Source organism: Giraffa tippelskirchi, chromosome 1 (genome assembly GCF_054371585.1).
Source record: "Giraffa tippelskirchi isolate mGirTip1 chromosome 1, T2T-mGirTip1v1.2.pri, whole genome shotgun sequence".
NCBI classification, from domain to species: Eukaryota; Metazoa; Chordata; class Mammalia; order Artiodactyla; family Giraffidae; genus Giraffa; species Giraffa tippelskirchi.
The window spans coordinates 193,053,116-193,069,321 of NC_137275.1; the positions used below are offsets into that span (position 1 = coordinate 193,053,116).

The 16,206-nt window shown below is 41.2% G+C and overlaps 1 protein-coding gene across 4 annotated transcripts in view; it reads right to left on the reverse strand.

The window, feature by feature from the left end:
* LOC145517664 (uncharacterized) overlaps positions 1-16,206 on the reverse strand; it is a 63,053-nt gene that overhangs the window by 39,237 nt on the left and 7,610 nt on the right. For 3 of the 4 annotated variants that reach the window (XR_014062260.1, XR_014062257.1, XM_081520698.1), the window contains exon 3: positions 14,129-14,236. Coding sequence is in view for 1 of the 4 variants with exons in the window: in XM_081520698.1 (XP_081376824.1) it covers positions 14,129-14,236 (108 nt within the window). In the remaining 3 variants the exon portion in view is untranslated. Of the gene's footprint in view, positions 1-11,991; positions 14,237-16,206 lie in introns of all 4 variants that reach the window. The other variant, XR_014062259.1, reaches the window with a different exon arrangement.

Genomic DNA, 16,206 nt, shown 5'->3' on the forward strand with positions numbered 1-16,206 from the left:
AGAACTTGAAGGGGCCTTACACAACATCTCTCTGCTTTACTCCCCTCATTCTATGGAAGCCCAGGCTGAAAATGAGCCTTTATTTCAGAAAAGATGTCAGGATTTGAATCCACATCTTCTTCCTCCCAGGCCACTATTCATCTTTTAAGTTCACCATCTTTCTTCATGTATAGAACTAAAATGAAACTGTTTTTACAGGGCTTCCCCCCCACCCCCCCACAATAGTTTCTCTTTAAAGTGTCGTTTTGTGCAGGGAGCTCAAACTGGTGCTCTGTGACAACCTAGAGGGGTGGGATGGGGTGGGAGGTGGGAGGGATGTTCAAGGTGGGGGGACATGTATACACCTATGGCTGATTCATTTTGATGTATGGCAGAAATCATCACAATACTGTAAAGCAATTATCCTCCAATTAAACATAAAAATTTTAAAGTGTCATTATGGTTCATTCCTGGGAATTCCACATTCATGTTATAATAAACTAAAAATGATCAGTGAAGGCCACTTGATTCTCTGAATATGTATGTACATACATACACAACGGAAACTGTAACTGAAGCATCATCACTCAGAAACTCTGCTTATTTACTTCCCGTCAATCTTTCTGATCCCTTGCACAGTATTAAAAGTGTCAGCTGTGACAAAAAGATAAGAAAACTTCAGCCCTGTTAACAAGACTAAACCTTGCTAGCCACATACACTCCTTCCACTGCAGTTAGTGATGCGGCACTCAGAACAAAATAAAACAGACCCTTGGAGAATGGAATAGACCACTGTTTTCTACTCTGGCCTAATCAAAAGACTCTGTGCTGCTTAATCTTGCCACACACACACACACACAAAATGAGCTTCAGAAAACTTGTTTTGCAATATAAAATACAGTGGAAATGAAAAGCAAGTTTGATCAATTCTAACTCAACTGCTGTAAATTCAGTCAATTTTCTCTCCTACAGTGAGATATTGGGCTTCCCTGGTGGCTCAGATGGTAAAGAATCCACCTGCAAAGTGGGAGACCTGGGCTCGATTCCTGGGTTGGGAAGATGCCCCTGGAGAAGGGAAAGGCTACCCACTCCAGTATTCCTGCCTGGAGAATTCCATGGACAGAGGAGCCTGGTGGGCTACAGTCCATGGAGTCGCAGAATTGGACATGACTGAATGACTTTCACTCACTCACTCACAGTGAGATATTATTGTGAACATCATCACTTCCCCTGACATACTCTAGACAACCCCTTACCGCCTCCCATCCTCCCTTTCTCTACTTCAGATCTACTGCTCTCCCCATGACATTTATTAAATGACTTTGACCCCAATAAAGACATTTCCTGTTTGACTATGTTATTGCTTATAAGAAACTTATTGTTCCCTGTGCATTCAAGGGAACCCACTATTTACTTTAAAATTTTCAAGGCACTATGAAATTGTCCCTATCTCTATGCTGTCAAAACCTCAGAGGAGGTCTGTATCCTCTACAAGTTACTGGGGCCCCCTTTGCTTCATTTCTTCATCATGGGGACCCTGAGCTGCCTTCCATACTTCCCCTGGCATGACAGAGGCCTTTCTCCTCCAACCCAGCAATTCAGCTGTTTGTCTAAAACTCTTGAATTCCACCTCCACGCTACTGTGTTCTCATACCAGACAGATTGTATGAGGCTGTTTGATTTACCTTCTTTTGATATTCTCTTCTAGTCCTTAGTAGCAGAGTCCTTAAGATGAGACATAAAAAGATACAACTTCAAAAGCAGCACCTAACCATGTGGTGAAGGCCGTACAGCATGTTTCCTGGGATAGCAGGCCCAGTTGTATCACCCACTGTCATGGAATGCCGTCTAACTGAGGCTGGGATGAGAGTACCTGCTGAGTGCCAAGATGTGGTCAGATAACCTTTCTCCTGCCTCTTAGTGAAGCTGAGTGCTAGTGGAAAGTGCATGGGATACAGAGTCTAAATGCCTGCATGAAAGTCCTGGCTCCACTATTTATTGCACTGTGACTTTTTAAAAGTCACTTAACCTCTCTAAGCTTCAACAAATATGGACCTCAGATGGCTTGGTGGGTAAAGAGTAGACTAAGATAGCAGATCCACGTTCTTGTCTCCATTCTGTCATTTCTTGTCTCCATTCTGTCATTTACCAGCTCTCAGTCAATATGGTCTCAGCAGCTTTAGTTGTAAAACAAGAACAATTATATCTGCTCTGTTTGCATAGTGTTGCTACTACAAGGAAAGAAGTGATGGGATGTAGAAAGTCCCGTGAACTATAGTCTTCTGCAAACTGATTTGAGTGACAGCCTCCTTGCCTTATCCATTTGCCTATAAGATTCTCTTTGTGAAATCTAAAATTTGACAGAAATGAACTTATCTATGAAATAGAAACAAACTCACAGACATAAAGAACAGACTTGCCAAGGGTGGGGGAAGGATGGAATGGGAGTGTGGGATTAGCGAATGCTAACTATTCTATACAGGATGGATAAACAACAAGGTCCTACTGTAGAGCACAGGAAACTATATTCAATAACCCGTGATAAACATAATGGAAAAGAATATGAAAAAGAATGTATCACTTTGCTGTATAGCAGAATCACTATAAATTCAGTCAATTTGAATTACTTTGCTGTATAGCAGAAATTAACACAATATTGTAAATCAACTATGCTTAAATTTAAAAAATACAAAAAAAATCTCATTTAAATGTTCAAACCTATCTAGAACCCTTCCCCACAGCACTGAATGTTCATATTTTCAGTCCTGTTATTTCGGAAGGACCGAGAACCCCAGACTGCTTTAGAGTCACAGTGAGAAATCTCACAGCTGGGCAGTCAGCAAGCCGATTTCCTCCCTTCGCCTGCCCTGACATTGTGTTCTTACTCCCTGGGTACACATGATTGCCTTCAAAACACTAAAAATTCAAGAACTTTTAGAGCACAGAAAGTTTGGAGTTAACTCTCTGTCAACTCTGTGTGGGTTTTTTTAATCTAAGCTGGCCATCTTTCTCTCTTCCCTTGCTCACAAATCTCCTCTCTCCACACCAGCATACTCCTTTTCTCTCCTTGCTCTTAAAATAAGAATCCTTATGCTCACAGAGTTAATCAAGTGTTCTTTCTTAGACAAATCACAAACCACTAAGGAAATAATGGGGAAAGGTATTTTTATCCTTATTTTAGAATTAACAAATATAGGGGCCAGAAAGACTGGGTGACTTGCCTGAAGGCCATATTGATAGTATGTGGCCAAGCCTGGTCCCACACACCAGCCTGCTGACTCAGAGTCAATACGCTAACCACTACCCCTAGTGGGTTCCATAGGGAAAACAAGAGGCACAGCCAACACGAACACTCGGGCCTTCTGTTACAGATAGACAGCCAGAATCCAGAGATAAGCTAGAATCCAGAGGTAAACCAGAAAGGAAATTAAAAAAAAAAAAAGGTCATTGACTCCAAGAATAATGGGCAGCATTTTGGGGTCATTCAATCCTTCAGAGTCATCTTAAGGTCGTCATTAGTACTCTGTACAGCCCTTAAGATTCCTGGATGCTTCTGCAATCCTTTTCTTACATTTGTGGCCCTGCGTTCTATACCTTTTCTTCAGACTTCAAAAATATGGGACCTCTAGTGAAAAATATTAAAAAAAAGTGTCTCCATTTTCTACTACTTGGATGGAGTAGGAGTGGAAATACTTAAAAGCTATCAATGAGAATATTCTGGAACAAATAAAACATAATTTTCTCCACGTTTGCATTCATCTCAACAGACATACAGATGGAGCCAGCTCGATGCTTAGATTTATCAGTCAATTTCTAGCAAAGCTCGGTTTGCAGAAATTCCAGGATAGCAGTTTAGTGCAGTGAAAAGAACGCCAACTTTGCAGTCTACTGACTTGAGTTTCCAACCCTGGATCTGCCAGTTAATAGTTACGTGGCCCTGGGATGCATTTACCCTTCATGGAAACATGGGAATACCCTTCTGCAAAGTTTTCACATGTAGCAGGTATCACAAATTTATGGCCTGTGGGCCATATCTGGTCCACAGACATTATTTCCTTGATTCTCAAGATTGTGAAAAGTAAAAGTGCTTTATACATTCCTTTAGAAGAAGTCTGCTTTTACCTGTCTGGCACACTCACACTCCTCCCTCTGCTCTAATACTGACCTGCAATGGGGTTTGTGTTCTTTGCCCAGGCCTGTAGGTATATCTGAGTTTAGCTTCTTCTCCAGCAACCCTGTAAGGATAGGAAAGCTCCAAGCAGATAGCAAACACTGAGTGAATACTCTGGCTCTCTGAAATTCAAGCACTCTCTGAAATCTGATAAGTGACATTCTGCAATTGTTTCAGTCTTTGTTGCTGGTTCCTCATCCTCATCTCCTTCCCCATGATGGAGTCTACTCAGCTTGTAGTCTTGCGCCTCTCTTCTTCCTTGATTACACTTATTCCCATAGGTGACCCCATCCAATCTACAGCTTTAAATATGATCTACATACTGATGATTCCCAAACACATAGATTCCCAAATGTGTTCTGGAACAGATGCCTCCCAGGAACTTGAGGCTCTTTTATCTAATTGCCTACATGAGTATCTCTACTTGACTATCGAATAGTGGGGTAATCATACATCCTTTTCTCTAGTACCTTCTTGATTTGCTGAGGACAATCCTATATTGTGGCTATAGCCCCAGCAGCATCACATCTGATTGGGAAGGAAGAAATTACACTATCTGTGTTTGCAGATGATATGATTGTTTATGTAGAAAATCTGAAAAAACTGACAAAAAAAAAACACAAAAAAACCTCCTGGAACTAATAAGTGATTATAGTAAGGTTTTAGATACAGGTTACTATAAAAGTCAATTGCTTTCGTATATAGCACCAATGAAAAGGCAGAATTTGAAATTAAAAACATAATATCCTAGTGGCTCAGTGGTTAAGAATCCTCCTGCAACGTAGGAGACACAAGAGTCATGGGTTCGATCCCTGAGTCAGGAAGATCCCCTGGAGAAGGAAATGGCAACCCACTCCAGTATTCTTGCCTGCAGAATCCCGTGGACAGAGGAGCCTGGCGGGCTACAGTCCATGCGGTTGCAAAGAGTCAGACATGATTGAGCACACACACACACACAGTTTATACTAGCAGCTTCCCAAAATGAAATAGTTAGGTATAAATATAATAAAATATATACAAGATCTGTATGAGGAAAACTACAAAACTTTGATGGACAGAATCAAAAAACAGTTAAACAAATGTAGAGATATGTCATGTACATGAATACGAACACTCAATATTGTCAAGATGTCAGTTCTTCCCAAGTTGATCTACAGATTTAATGCAATCCCAATCAAAATCCCAGCAAGCTAGTTCATGATATTGATGAATTGATTGTAAAGTTTATATGGAGAGAAAAAAAGACCCAGAATAGAATATACAATATTGAAGAAGAAGAACAAAGTTGGATGACTCTTACTACCCAACTTCAAGTCTTGTTATGAAGCTACACTAATCAAAACAGTGTGTTTTTGGTGAAAGAACAAAGTGATCAATGGAACAGATTAGAAGGTACAGAAATAGTCTTCCCTAAATATAGTCAACTAATCTTTTTTAAAAAAGGGACAAAGGCAGGGACTGCCCTGGCAGTCCAGTGGTTTAGCCTTTGCCTTCTAATGCACGGGATACGGGTTTGATCTCTGGTCTGGGAGCTAAGATGCCACATCTCTCACAGCCAGAAAACTAATATATAAAACAGAAGCAATGCTGTAACAAATTCAATAAAGACTTTAAAAATGATAAACATGGAAAAAAAGGTGGGAGAGTATATAAAGGCAACACAATGGAACAAAGACAGTTTTTTAACACATGGTTCTGGAACAACTGGACATCCATATACAAAGAGATGAAATATAGACACAATCTTACACAATTCTTTAAAATGGACATAGAATGGATCTGACTGAAATTTAAAATGCCAAACTAGAAAATTCCTAGAAGTCATCTTAAACCTCTGTTTCTCTCTCACACACCCTACACTAAATTCATAGGCAAATCCTTTTGGGTCTACCTGTAAAATATATCCAGAATCCAATCACTTCCCAGCTACCCACTGCCAGTACCATGAGCTAAGACACCATCACTTCTCATTTCTCCTCCATCTGTCCTTGTTCCTCCCAAGCTACTCTCAGCTCAGAGTGAAATCCTTTTTTAAAAAAGATAAGTTTCATAGAATTTAAATATTACCATTTTGCAACACCTAACGGACTTAGAAATCTAAGCAATGAATATCAACAGCTACAAACATTATATATACAAAAGAAACATTAGACATTATATATTTCCTGCTGGAATAATGCAGCCATCTAAAAAAGCAATCTGAAAAAAAAATCGAACTTGAATCTGATAGACCTCTAGGTCTAATTAACAACTGATAGGAAATACAGGGGGCAAAAGAGATATGTCAGGGCGCACCAAAAGATACAATCACAAGTCCAGGATGTGGAATCTACACATCCAGCAACAGCAGTCTGGATATTTTCCACAAATAAACTAAAAGATTAAGAATATAAAAAGAGAATGAGAGAGAGACAGATAGAGAGAGAGAGAGAGAGAGAGAGAGAGAGAGAGAAACCCACAGATTCAAAAGGATTAATAGACATATCAACCAACTGCAAGGTGTGTCTCTTATTTGGACACTGATTAAAAAAACTTCAAAGTATGACATGGGATAATTAGAAGTATGAATATTGGTAGGGTGTGTGATGATATTAATGGCTAAGTATTCATTTTAATTTATTAAAATTAATAATTTTATTTATTATTAATAACTATTAATACTTGATTTGTGGGGTATGATTATGGGATTGCAAGTATGTTTTTTATATGTCTGCTCAATAATTTCCAGTGTCTTCTTATCTCCTTCCACATTAAAAGCTACAACTCTTATAATGGTATCATAAAACCTTTACAAACTGGCTCAATTTACCTGTCACTTTATCTCTTATCACTCTTCCTCTTAGCTAACTAAAAGCTAAATGAAAGACAGAGAACAGTTCAGAGGGTGGTGGAAGCTGCAGTCACTAGAAACAAGAATAAACTAGAAGTAGTATAAAACTAAATGGTTCTTTTATTCTACCAACATTTCTAAGCTACTCTTCAACTTTCAGGACAGAAGCACTTATAAATGTTTTTTTCTTAAAATAAAATCACAGCTCAAATTTAAGTTGTTTTCAAAATTAAATAAAGAGTAAAGAGGACATCAAGGAGATGATATGCTCAGGTATATTAAAGGGAAAGGGCTTCCCAGGTAGCTCAGCTGGTAAAGAATCTGCCTGCAATGCAAGAGACTCCAGTTCGATTCCCGGGTCAGGAAGTTCCCCTGGAGAAGGAATAGGCTGTCCACTCCTGTATTCTTGGGCTTCCCTGGTGGCTCAGATGGTAAAGAACCTGCCTGCAATATGGGAGACCTGGGTTCGATCCCTGGGTTGGGAGGATCCCCTGGAGGAGGGCATGGCAACCCACTCTAGTACTGTCTGGAGAATCCCCATGGACAGAGGAGCCTGGCAGGCTACAGTCCACGGGGTCACAAAGAGTCAGACACGACTGAGCGACTAAGCACACAAACTGTAGAAACACCAGATTATACAGAAACAAAGTCTTGGCTCTAAAAGGATGCTCTTAAAGGCACATTACTAATCCTCATGGAGGCTACACACTGTCCCCTGAATAATGAAGAGCACGGCCCTGGATTTAATCACCACCTGAACAGCAAGTATGACAAGTTCTAGCACAGGTGACTGCAGCTCTGCTCTCCCAAGTCGGTGCCAAGAGACTGCCCATTCTTCCATGCCAAGCCTGGAGCTACACGTTTAACTGTTTGTGTGCCCCATCATATCACGAAAGAGGCAAACTGGCCCTTGTCTACAAGGCAAACACAAGAGTGGTCAGGCCTCCCCCCTGACAGTCAGGTGCAGCCTGTGTGACCTGGTAAGAATTCATAATTACACTTGACACGTAGAGTTGCTAATAGAGATGAAGGTCACAGGAAAAGCGCTATTATACCCGTAAGCCTTTTCTAAACAACCAACCAGAAAGACAAGTCCAGGAACTAGCTGTGGGCTGCCCATTGACGCAGGATCCTGGGAGCCAGAGTGTAAAATAATATATAAGTCTGTGGCCGTGTCAGCAGTTAGACGCTGTGAGGACTGTATTACTGCCATCACAAGAAGTGTGTGTGTGTGTGTGTGTGTGTGTGTGTGTGTGTGTTTACACATGCAGGCACACACATATGTGCAGTGAGGGAGATTTGAGTCTCATAGCTGTTGTCCAGGCTTCTTCTTCAGTGCTGGTATGTTTCTAGCTGGGATTTTCTTTTTTTTTTTTTAATAAATCTATTTATTTTAGTTGGGGGCTAATTACTTTACAATATTGTAGCAGTTTTTGCCATACATTGACATGAATCAGCCATGGGTTTACATGTGTTCCCCTTCCTGGACCCCTCTCCTACCTCCCTCCCCATCCCATCCCTCTGGGTCATCCCATTGCCCCAGCCCTGAGCATTTGTCTCATGCATCAAACATGGAATGGTGTTCTGTTTCACATATGATAATATACATGTTTCAATGCTATTCTCCCAGAACGTCCCACCCTCACCTTCTCCCTCAGAGTCCATAAGACTGTTCTATGCATCTGTGTCTCTTATTCTGTCTCGCATATAGGGTTATCTTTACCATCTTTCAAATTCCATATATATGCATTAGTATACCGTATTGGTGTTTTTCTTTCTGGCTTACTTCACTCTGTATAATGGGCTCCAGTTTCATCCATCTCAATAGAACCGATTCAAATGTATTTTTTTAATGGCTGAGTGATATTCCATTGTGTATATGTACCACAGCTTCCTTATCCATTCGTCTGCTGATGGACATCTAGGTTGCTTCCATGTCCTGGCTATTGCAAACAGTGCTGCTATGATTTTCTTAAGACTGAGTACACACCTATCACACTTATCAACTCTGCCAGCTCCTCCTCTCCCCTGCCCATCCCACCCCCCTGCAGCTGGATCACCTGATAGATGAAGGATTTGCTAGTTGCAAACCAAACACTGCTCCGGGCTTTGGGCCTAGAAGTTATTAATTCTGTGATCCCACCCACCTTTGACTCTAGTGAAGCCAGTGCCACCAGCACCCTCAAGTAGGGTTACCAGGGTCAGAGGTCAGTACACCTGCATCGAGAGAGTGGCTCTCTTCATCTCTTTCTACAACTGAGGCTGAGATCCAAGATATAACCATCAAGGAAGAGTTGGTCTCTGTAGAGTATAGAGGTTTGAGAGCAATACAGCCTGCAGCCAAATTCCCTGGGTTCAGATCCTAGTTTTGCCACTGACCAGCTGTGTGACCTGGAATAGTTCATCTCTGTGCATCCGTTTCCTAATCTGTAGGTGGGGTCAAGGTAGCACCTTCTTCAGAGGGATGTTAGAAGAATTTAATTATACTTGGCTCTCTGTATCCAGGGATTCTGCATCCACAGAGTCAACCAACCATGGACCAAGAATATTCAGGAAAAAAATTCTAGAATTTTCCAAAAAGCAAAACTTAAATTTGCCACGCACTGTCAACTATTTGGGCTTCCCAAGTAGTTGGCTCAGTGATAAAGTATCCATCTGCCAATGCAGGAGACACAGGAGACATGGGTTCAATCCCTGGGAAGCAAAGATCTCCTGAAGTAGGCCTGGGCGGGTATAGTCCATGGGGTCACAAAGAGTCTGACAGACTGACTGAATGCCCTCTCATGCCAACTATTTACATAGCATTTACATTGCATTTACAACTCAGTTCAGTTCAGTTCAGTCGCTCAGTCATGTCCGACTCTTTGCAACCCCATGAATTGCAGCACACCAGGCCTCTCTGTCCATCACCAACTCCCGGAGTTTACCCAAACCCATGTCCATCAAGTTGGTGATGCCATCCAACCATCTCATCCTCTGTCGTCCCCTTCTCCTCCCGCCCCCAATCCTACCCAGCATTAGGGTCTTTTCCAATGAGTCAACTCTTTGCATGAGGTGGCCAAAGTATTGGAGTTTCAGCTTCAACATCAGTCCTTCCAATGAACATCCAGGATTGATCTCTCTTAGGATGGATTGATTGGATCTCTTTGCAGTCCAAGGGACTCTCAAGAGTCTTCTCCAACACCACAGTTCAAAAGCATCAATTCTGTGGCGCTCAGCTTTCTTCACCATCCAACTCTCACATCCATACATGACCACTGGAAAAACCACAGCCTTGACTAGACGGACTTTTGTTGGCAAAGTAATGTCTCTGCTTTTAAATATGCTATCTAGGTTGGTTATAACCTTCCTTCCAAGGAGTAAGCGTCTTTTAATTTCATGGCTGCAATCACCATCAGCAGTGATTTTGGAGCCCCAAAAAATAAAGTCTGACACTGTTTCCACTGTTTCCCCATCTATTTCCCATGAAGTGACGGGACCAGATGCCATGATCTTAGTTTTCTGAACGTTGAGCTTTAAGCCAACTTTTTCACTCTCCTCTTTCACCTTCATCAAGAGTTTCTTTAGTTCTTCTTCACTTTCTGCCATAAGGGTGGTGTCATCTGCATATCTGAGGTTATTGATATTTCTCCCAGCAATCTTGATTCCAGCTTGTGTTTCATCCAGCCCAGCATTTCTCATGATGTACTCTGCATATAAGTTAAATAAGCAGGGTGACAATATACAGCCTTGACGTACTCCTTTTCCTATTTGGAACCAGTCTGTTGTTCCATGTCCAGTTCTAACTGTTGCTTCCTGACCTGCATACAGGTTTCTCAAGAGACAGGTCAGATGGTCTGGTACTCCCATCTCTTTCAGAATTTTCCACAGTTTATTGTGATCCACACAGTCAAAGGCTTTGGCATAGTCAATAGAGCAGAAATAGATGTTTTTCTGGAACTCTCTTGCTTTTTCGATGATCCAGCGGATATTGGCATTTACAACTATCTACATATTATTTACATTGCATTAGAATATTATAAGCAATTTAGAGATACAGGAGGATGTGTGAAGTTTATATGCAAATATTACACCATTTTATACAAGGGGCATGAAAGTCCATGGATTTTGGTATACTTGTGGTTCTGGAACCATTCTCCCATGGATACCTGAAGACAACTGTGGTTAACATACCTGAAAGACTTAGAAAGTACCTGGTACAAAGTCAGACTAATTTATGATTCCCTAAATGAGGTAATTGAGGCAAAGTAAATGCGTGAGCAGATAACTCTGGGGAGAAAATAGCACAGTGGAAATAACACTGGACTTGGCTTTAGGGATGAGGGCTGGTGTCTCCTGGCTTCCCCATAAACCAGCCAATATCTTAGGTAAATCACTGAAAGTCTTTAGGCCTTATTTTATGCAACTTGGTTAGTTTGGCAATAACCAATCTCTTTCTAAGATGGTGATGAAAGTTCATGAGATGCTAGACACAGCAAAATTTTGTAAAAAAGTGTTCTATAAGTGTTGGGGATACATCGCCTATATTTCTTTTCTCTATTGATATAATTCTCATACAATTCACTCATGTAACATGTACAATTTAGAGGTTGTTATTAACTTTATAGAGTTGTAAGTACTCTTGCCTGGAAAATCCCATGGACAGAGGAGCCTGGTAGGCTGCAGTCCGTGAAGAGTCGGACACGACTGAGCGGCTTCACTTTCACTTTTCACTTTCATGCATTGGAGAAGGCAATGGCAACCCACTCCAGTTCTTGCCTGGAGAATCCCAGGGATGGTGGAGCCTGGTGGGCTGCTGTCTATGGGGTCGCACAGAGTCGGACATGACTGAAACGACTTAGCAGCAGCAGCAGCAACACACTTATCCTAGACAGCATATTAAAAAGCAGAGACATCACTTTGCCAACAAAAGTACGTCTAGTCAAGGCTATGGTTTTTCCAGTGGTCATGTATGGATGTGAGAGTTGGACGGTGAAGAAAGCTGAGCGCCACAGAATTGATGCTTTTGAACTGTGATGTTGGAGAAGACTCTTGAGAGTCCCTTGGACTGCAAGGAGATCCAATCAATCCATCCTAAAAGAGATCAATCCTGGGTGTTCATTGGAAGGTCTCATGTTGAAGCTGAAACTCCAATACTTTGGCCACCTCATGCGAAGGGTTGACTCATTGGAAAAGACCCTGATGCTGGGTAGAATTGGGGGCGGGAGAAGGAGACGACAGAGGATGAGATGGTTGGATGGCATCACTGACTCGATGGACATGGGTTTGGGTGGACTCCGGGAGTTGGTGATGGACAGGGAGGCCTGGTGTGCTGCGATTCATGGGGTTGCAAAGAGTCAGACACGACTGAGTGACTGAACTGAACTGATAGGGTTTTCTCTGCCTAATGCAGTTTCACATTGATTCCAGATTGTTCTTTCTGAAACTGGCACTTCCTGCTCAAAGCCTTCAAATGTTCCCTGTTATCTAGAAGATAAAATACAAACTCGGTATATAGCATTTAAGGGACTCCTTCCATAGCTTGATTCCAGTCTCCTTCCCCACAATATTCTCAACTCTACTTTCCACAAGCCAAGTGCTCACTCTTCTTGTCTTTAGCAAGTACAGCTAATTACCTTTCCAGTATCCATGTTCCTCATCTTCCTAACAGAAATCCTGTAACATTTGGGAAGATGATGTAACCCTGTAAAAAAACCCTGAATTTCCTTCTCTCCCTAATAAAAAGAGGTGACTAATGAGATATAAAATATCACTGAAGAGGTTTTAGGAAAAGAAATCTTTTAATGAGGTTTATGTAGATGATAGTTGCCTTTCTACCCTTTCCTATTATTTTTTTCTTTCTGGAACTCTGATGCAATGGTTGGAGCTCCAGCAGCCATATTGTGGCCATCAAGTGAACTTGAAGATAGAAACCACGACCTCTGGATAGCAGAACAAAAATAGAGAAGGAATCTGGCTCAGTGATATCACTGAGCTATTAAGTCAGTCCTGGGCAATTTACCTATAGATTTCATGTTATGTGAGAAAAAAAACAAAACCCTTTCTAGGTTAGCAGCAGCTAAGTCACTTCAGTAGTGTTTGATTCTGTGTGACTCCATAGACGGCAGCCCACCAGGCTCCTCCATCCCTGGGATTCTCCAGGCAAGAATACTGGAGTGGGTTGCCATTTCTTTCTCCAATGCATGAAAGGGAAAAGTGAAAGTGAAGTTGCTCAGTCATGTCCAACTCCTAGCAGCCCCATGGACTGCAGCCTACCAGGCTCCTCCGTCCATGGCATTTTCCAGGCAAGAGTACTGGAGTGGGTTGCCATTGCCTTCTCCTCCTTCTAGGTTAAGCTGCTGTTAATTCATGTCTCTGAAACCAGTAGCCTAAAGTAACCCCTAACTGATGTAACCTGTTTTTGCTCTAATCTTGTTATTCACCCTCTTCAGAATGACCTTCTGTCCTCTATGTTCCATTTTTCCACCTTCTAAAATACTACTCATTCTTTGATATTTGGAACAAATGCTATTTCCTCCTGGATTATTCCTTAATTCCACAGCTACCCAATGCTTTTCTTTTCATCTGCAGTACTAACATTCAACAATTGGCTCTGCCATCTACTAGCCAAGAGAATGTAGGCACATTATTAAACCTCTTCAAGACTGACTTTCTTCATCTGCAAGATGGGGATGGAGAAAGTTCTAAGTCATATTATTGTTGGAGGAAATCAATGAGATCAAGTGCATGAAACAGCATAATGCCTGACACATAGAAAGTACTCAATAAATGATTGTAATTATCATTATTATTGCCATTATTGTTGTGTCTCAGTTAATTGGCTAATAGATCTGTCACCTTTAGCACAAAAGGACTCTTAGGGTGGAGCTGATGTCTCAATCTCCTCTTCATCACCACAGCACCAATTTAATAGGTTGGATGAATGGATAAATAAACTAATAACTAACCGTATTGTACAGACCAGCCAACATGACAATGGCCAGGAAAGTGTACTTTCCAAAAGACTTCCCTTACATAATGGAAAAATTAGAAAGCAAACCTGATGAAGCCAAATGGACATTGTCCTCCCCATTATGGCCCATTAATTTGAAATATGTCTGCTTACAGAGGCTTTCATCACTTGCAATTTGATGGAAGTGGCAACATACTTGTGCAACCGGAGCAAGTTCCTGGTGCGACAGAAGGGTAAATACACAAATCCATATTTCCTCAGGCAGTAGTAGCCACTGTGAGGAATCAGCATCTCTTTTGTGCTCCTGGAATGGAACAGGAGACAATGGGTAACTAAAAGGTTAGCACAGAGAGGGAGGGTCACACATCTTCAAAATAAAAGAAATTAAATGCATGGTATTTGCATACAGCATATATACTGCATGGAGACAAGTGTCTCTCCTCTTTTATTTCCTTCTACCCACCTCAGCCTAGGTCATCAAAGTACAACACAGAGCCCAGACCTCAAAGTTTGAAAAGCATCAGTGGAGAAACCCAACAGAATACAAAAAAAAAAAAAATTTTTTTTTTGTGGCTGTGCCACATGAAGGATCTTAGTTCCCGCATGAGGGATTGAGCCCATGCCCTCCTGAAGTGGAAGCACAGTGTCTTTATCACTGGACCACCAGGGAAGTTCCAAGACTTTTTAACTCCTCTAGGTTCCCTACCATGCAGGGTCTCATCAGCACTGGTTAACCACAGTGCAGTGTCTCCCAGCTGATCTCTGGCATGGAGTTGTTCACAAATATCACTGGTGGTGGGCAGAGAGGGGCCCTGGACATAGTTCTGTGGTTCCATTTGACTGCAATCCCATGGCCACATGTGGCTTCAGCTGTAGGTGTGGGAAAGGGGCCTTGAACGGATCAAAGTGTCTCTGTCACCAGCCTTCCATCCTCTTCCATGGATGACTCCAGTTTCTTGAGAAAGTGGGTTACTACTGAGACTGGATAAAAATCTAACTTTCAGATTATATTTTATTAGGAAATGTTTCATATTTCCTCACCTTGGAGATCTCTCATAACATCCCACAAGACTGGGTCTCCATCTGGAACATCTATTCCCAAACCATTTAGTCTCTGGAAAGTTATAATCTCAATTTCAACTCCATACCCTTCTGGCTTTCAGCCTAACTCTAAGAATGATGATATTTCATGTCTTATTGTTGCTACTCTATAATCTAATATATTCCATAGATAAGACAGACATGATAAATTTGTACTCTTGTCTCAATTTTTTAATAAATCTGAGACACTCACCTCCAGTTTAGAATCCTATATGTCAATGTGGCAAAAATGTAACTTGTCTCGTCTAGAGCCTCTCTGTGTGTCTCATTCAAATAAACATCAATTTAGCCATCAAAAATTTGGGTTTTTTTACAATTCAAATATTTACTGGAATCTTTCTAAAAATATCAAAGGAGACTCAATTCCCATCAAATGTCTTAACCTCATGCTTCCCTGTTTTTCTTTCAAACTTCCTCACAACATGGAGTACCCCACCCAAGACTATACTTCTTTTTCCAAACTCCCCCAAAACTGTCCTCATCCAGTGGACTCCCATCCTCCTCCCTTTATGAATTCATTATCTCCTCCTTTCCCTGGTTTTATTCCTTTCTGGTATAAAATCTCAGTGGCCTATTTGGCTTTCTCCAATTCTGCATCACTTTTCCCATAATATTCTAATCATCAGCACTAACTTCTATGGAAAAGTTGGTTTCCAAGAAGCCAGAGAGGCTGTAAATAGTCCTATACTTATAATCTGTTGTCCCTACTACATGAAGTATTTCTATGTGAACTATATGAACAATACAAGCCCTATGGGAAACACACCCTTTAAAAGAGTGTGGAAAATACACTGTATTATTACCCTCTCAGTCTTTCATCTTACTTATGATTATGGATTTCACAACACTCAATAGCTTTATTCTGTGAAGCTACACTTTTTATCTCAGTGTTTAACGACAACAACTGCATATTAGAAAAAAATGTGCCCAAATAAGAATAGAACACCTGGAGAAGGCGTAGCTGTTTGCTCCCACCTGCATTAAATCATTTGCTAATATACATAATTACTCATGTGCTAAGTGCTAAGTCACTTCAGTCGCCTCTGACGCTTTGTGATTGCATGGACGATAGCCTGCCAGGCTCCTGTCCATGGGGATTTTCCAGGCAAGAATACTGGAGTGGGTTGCCATTTCCTCCTTCAGATAATTACATATCATTCCCTTTAAAGACAT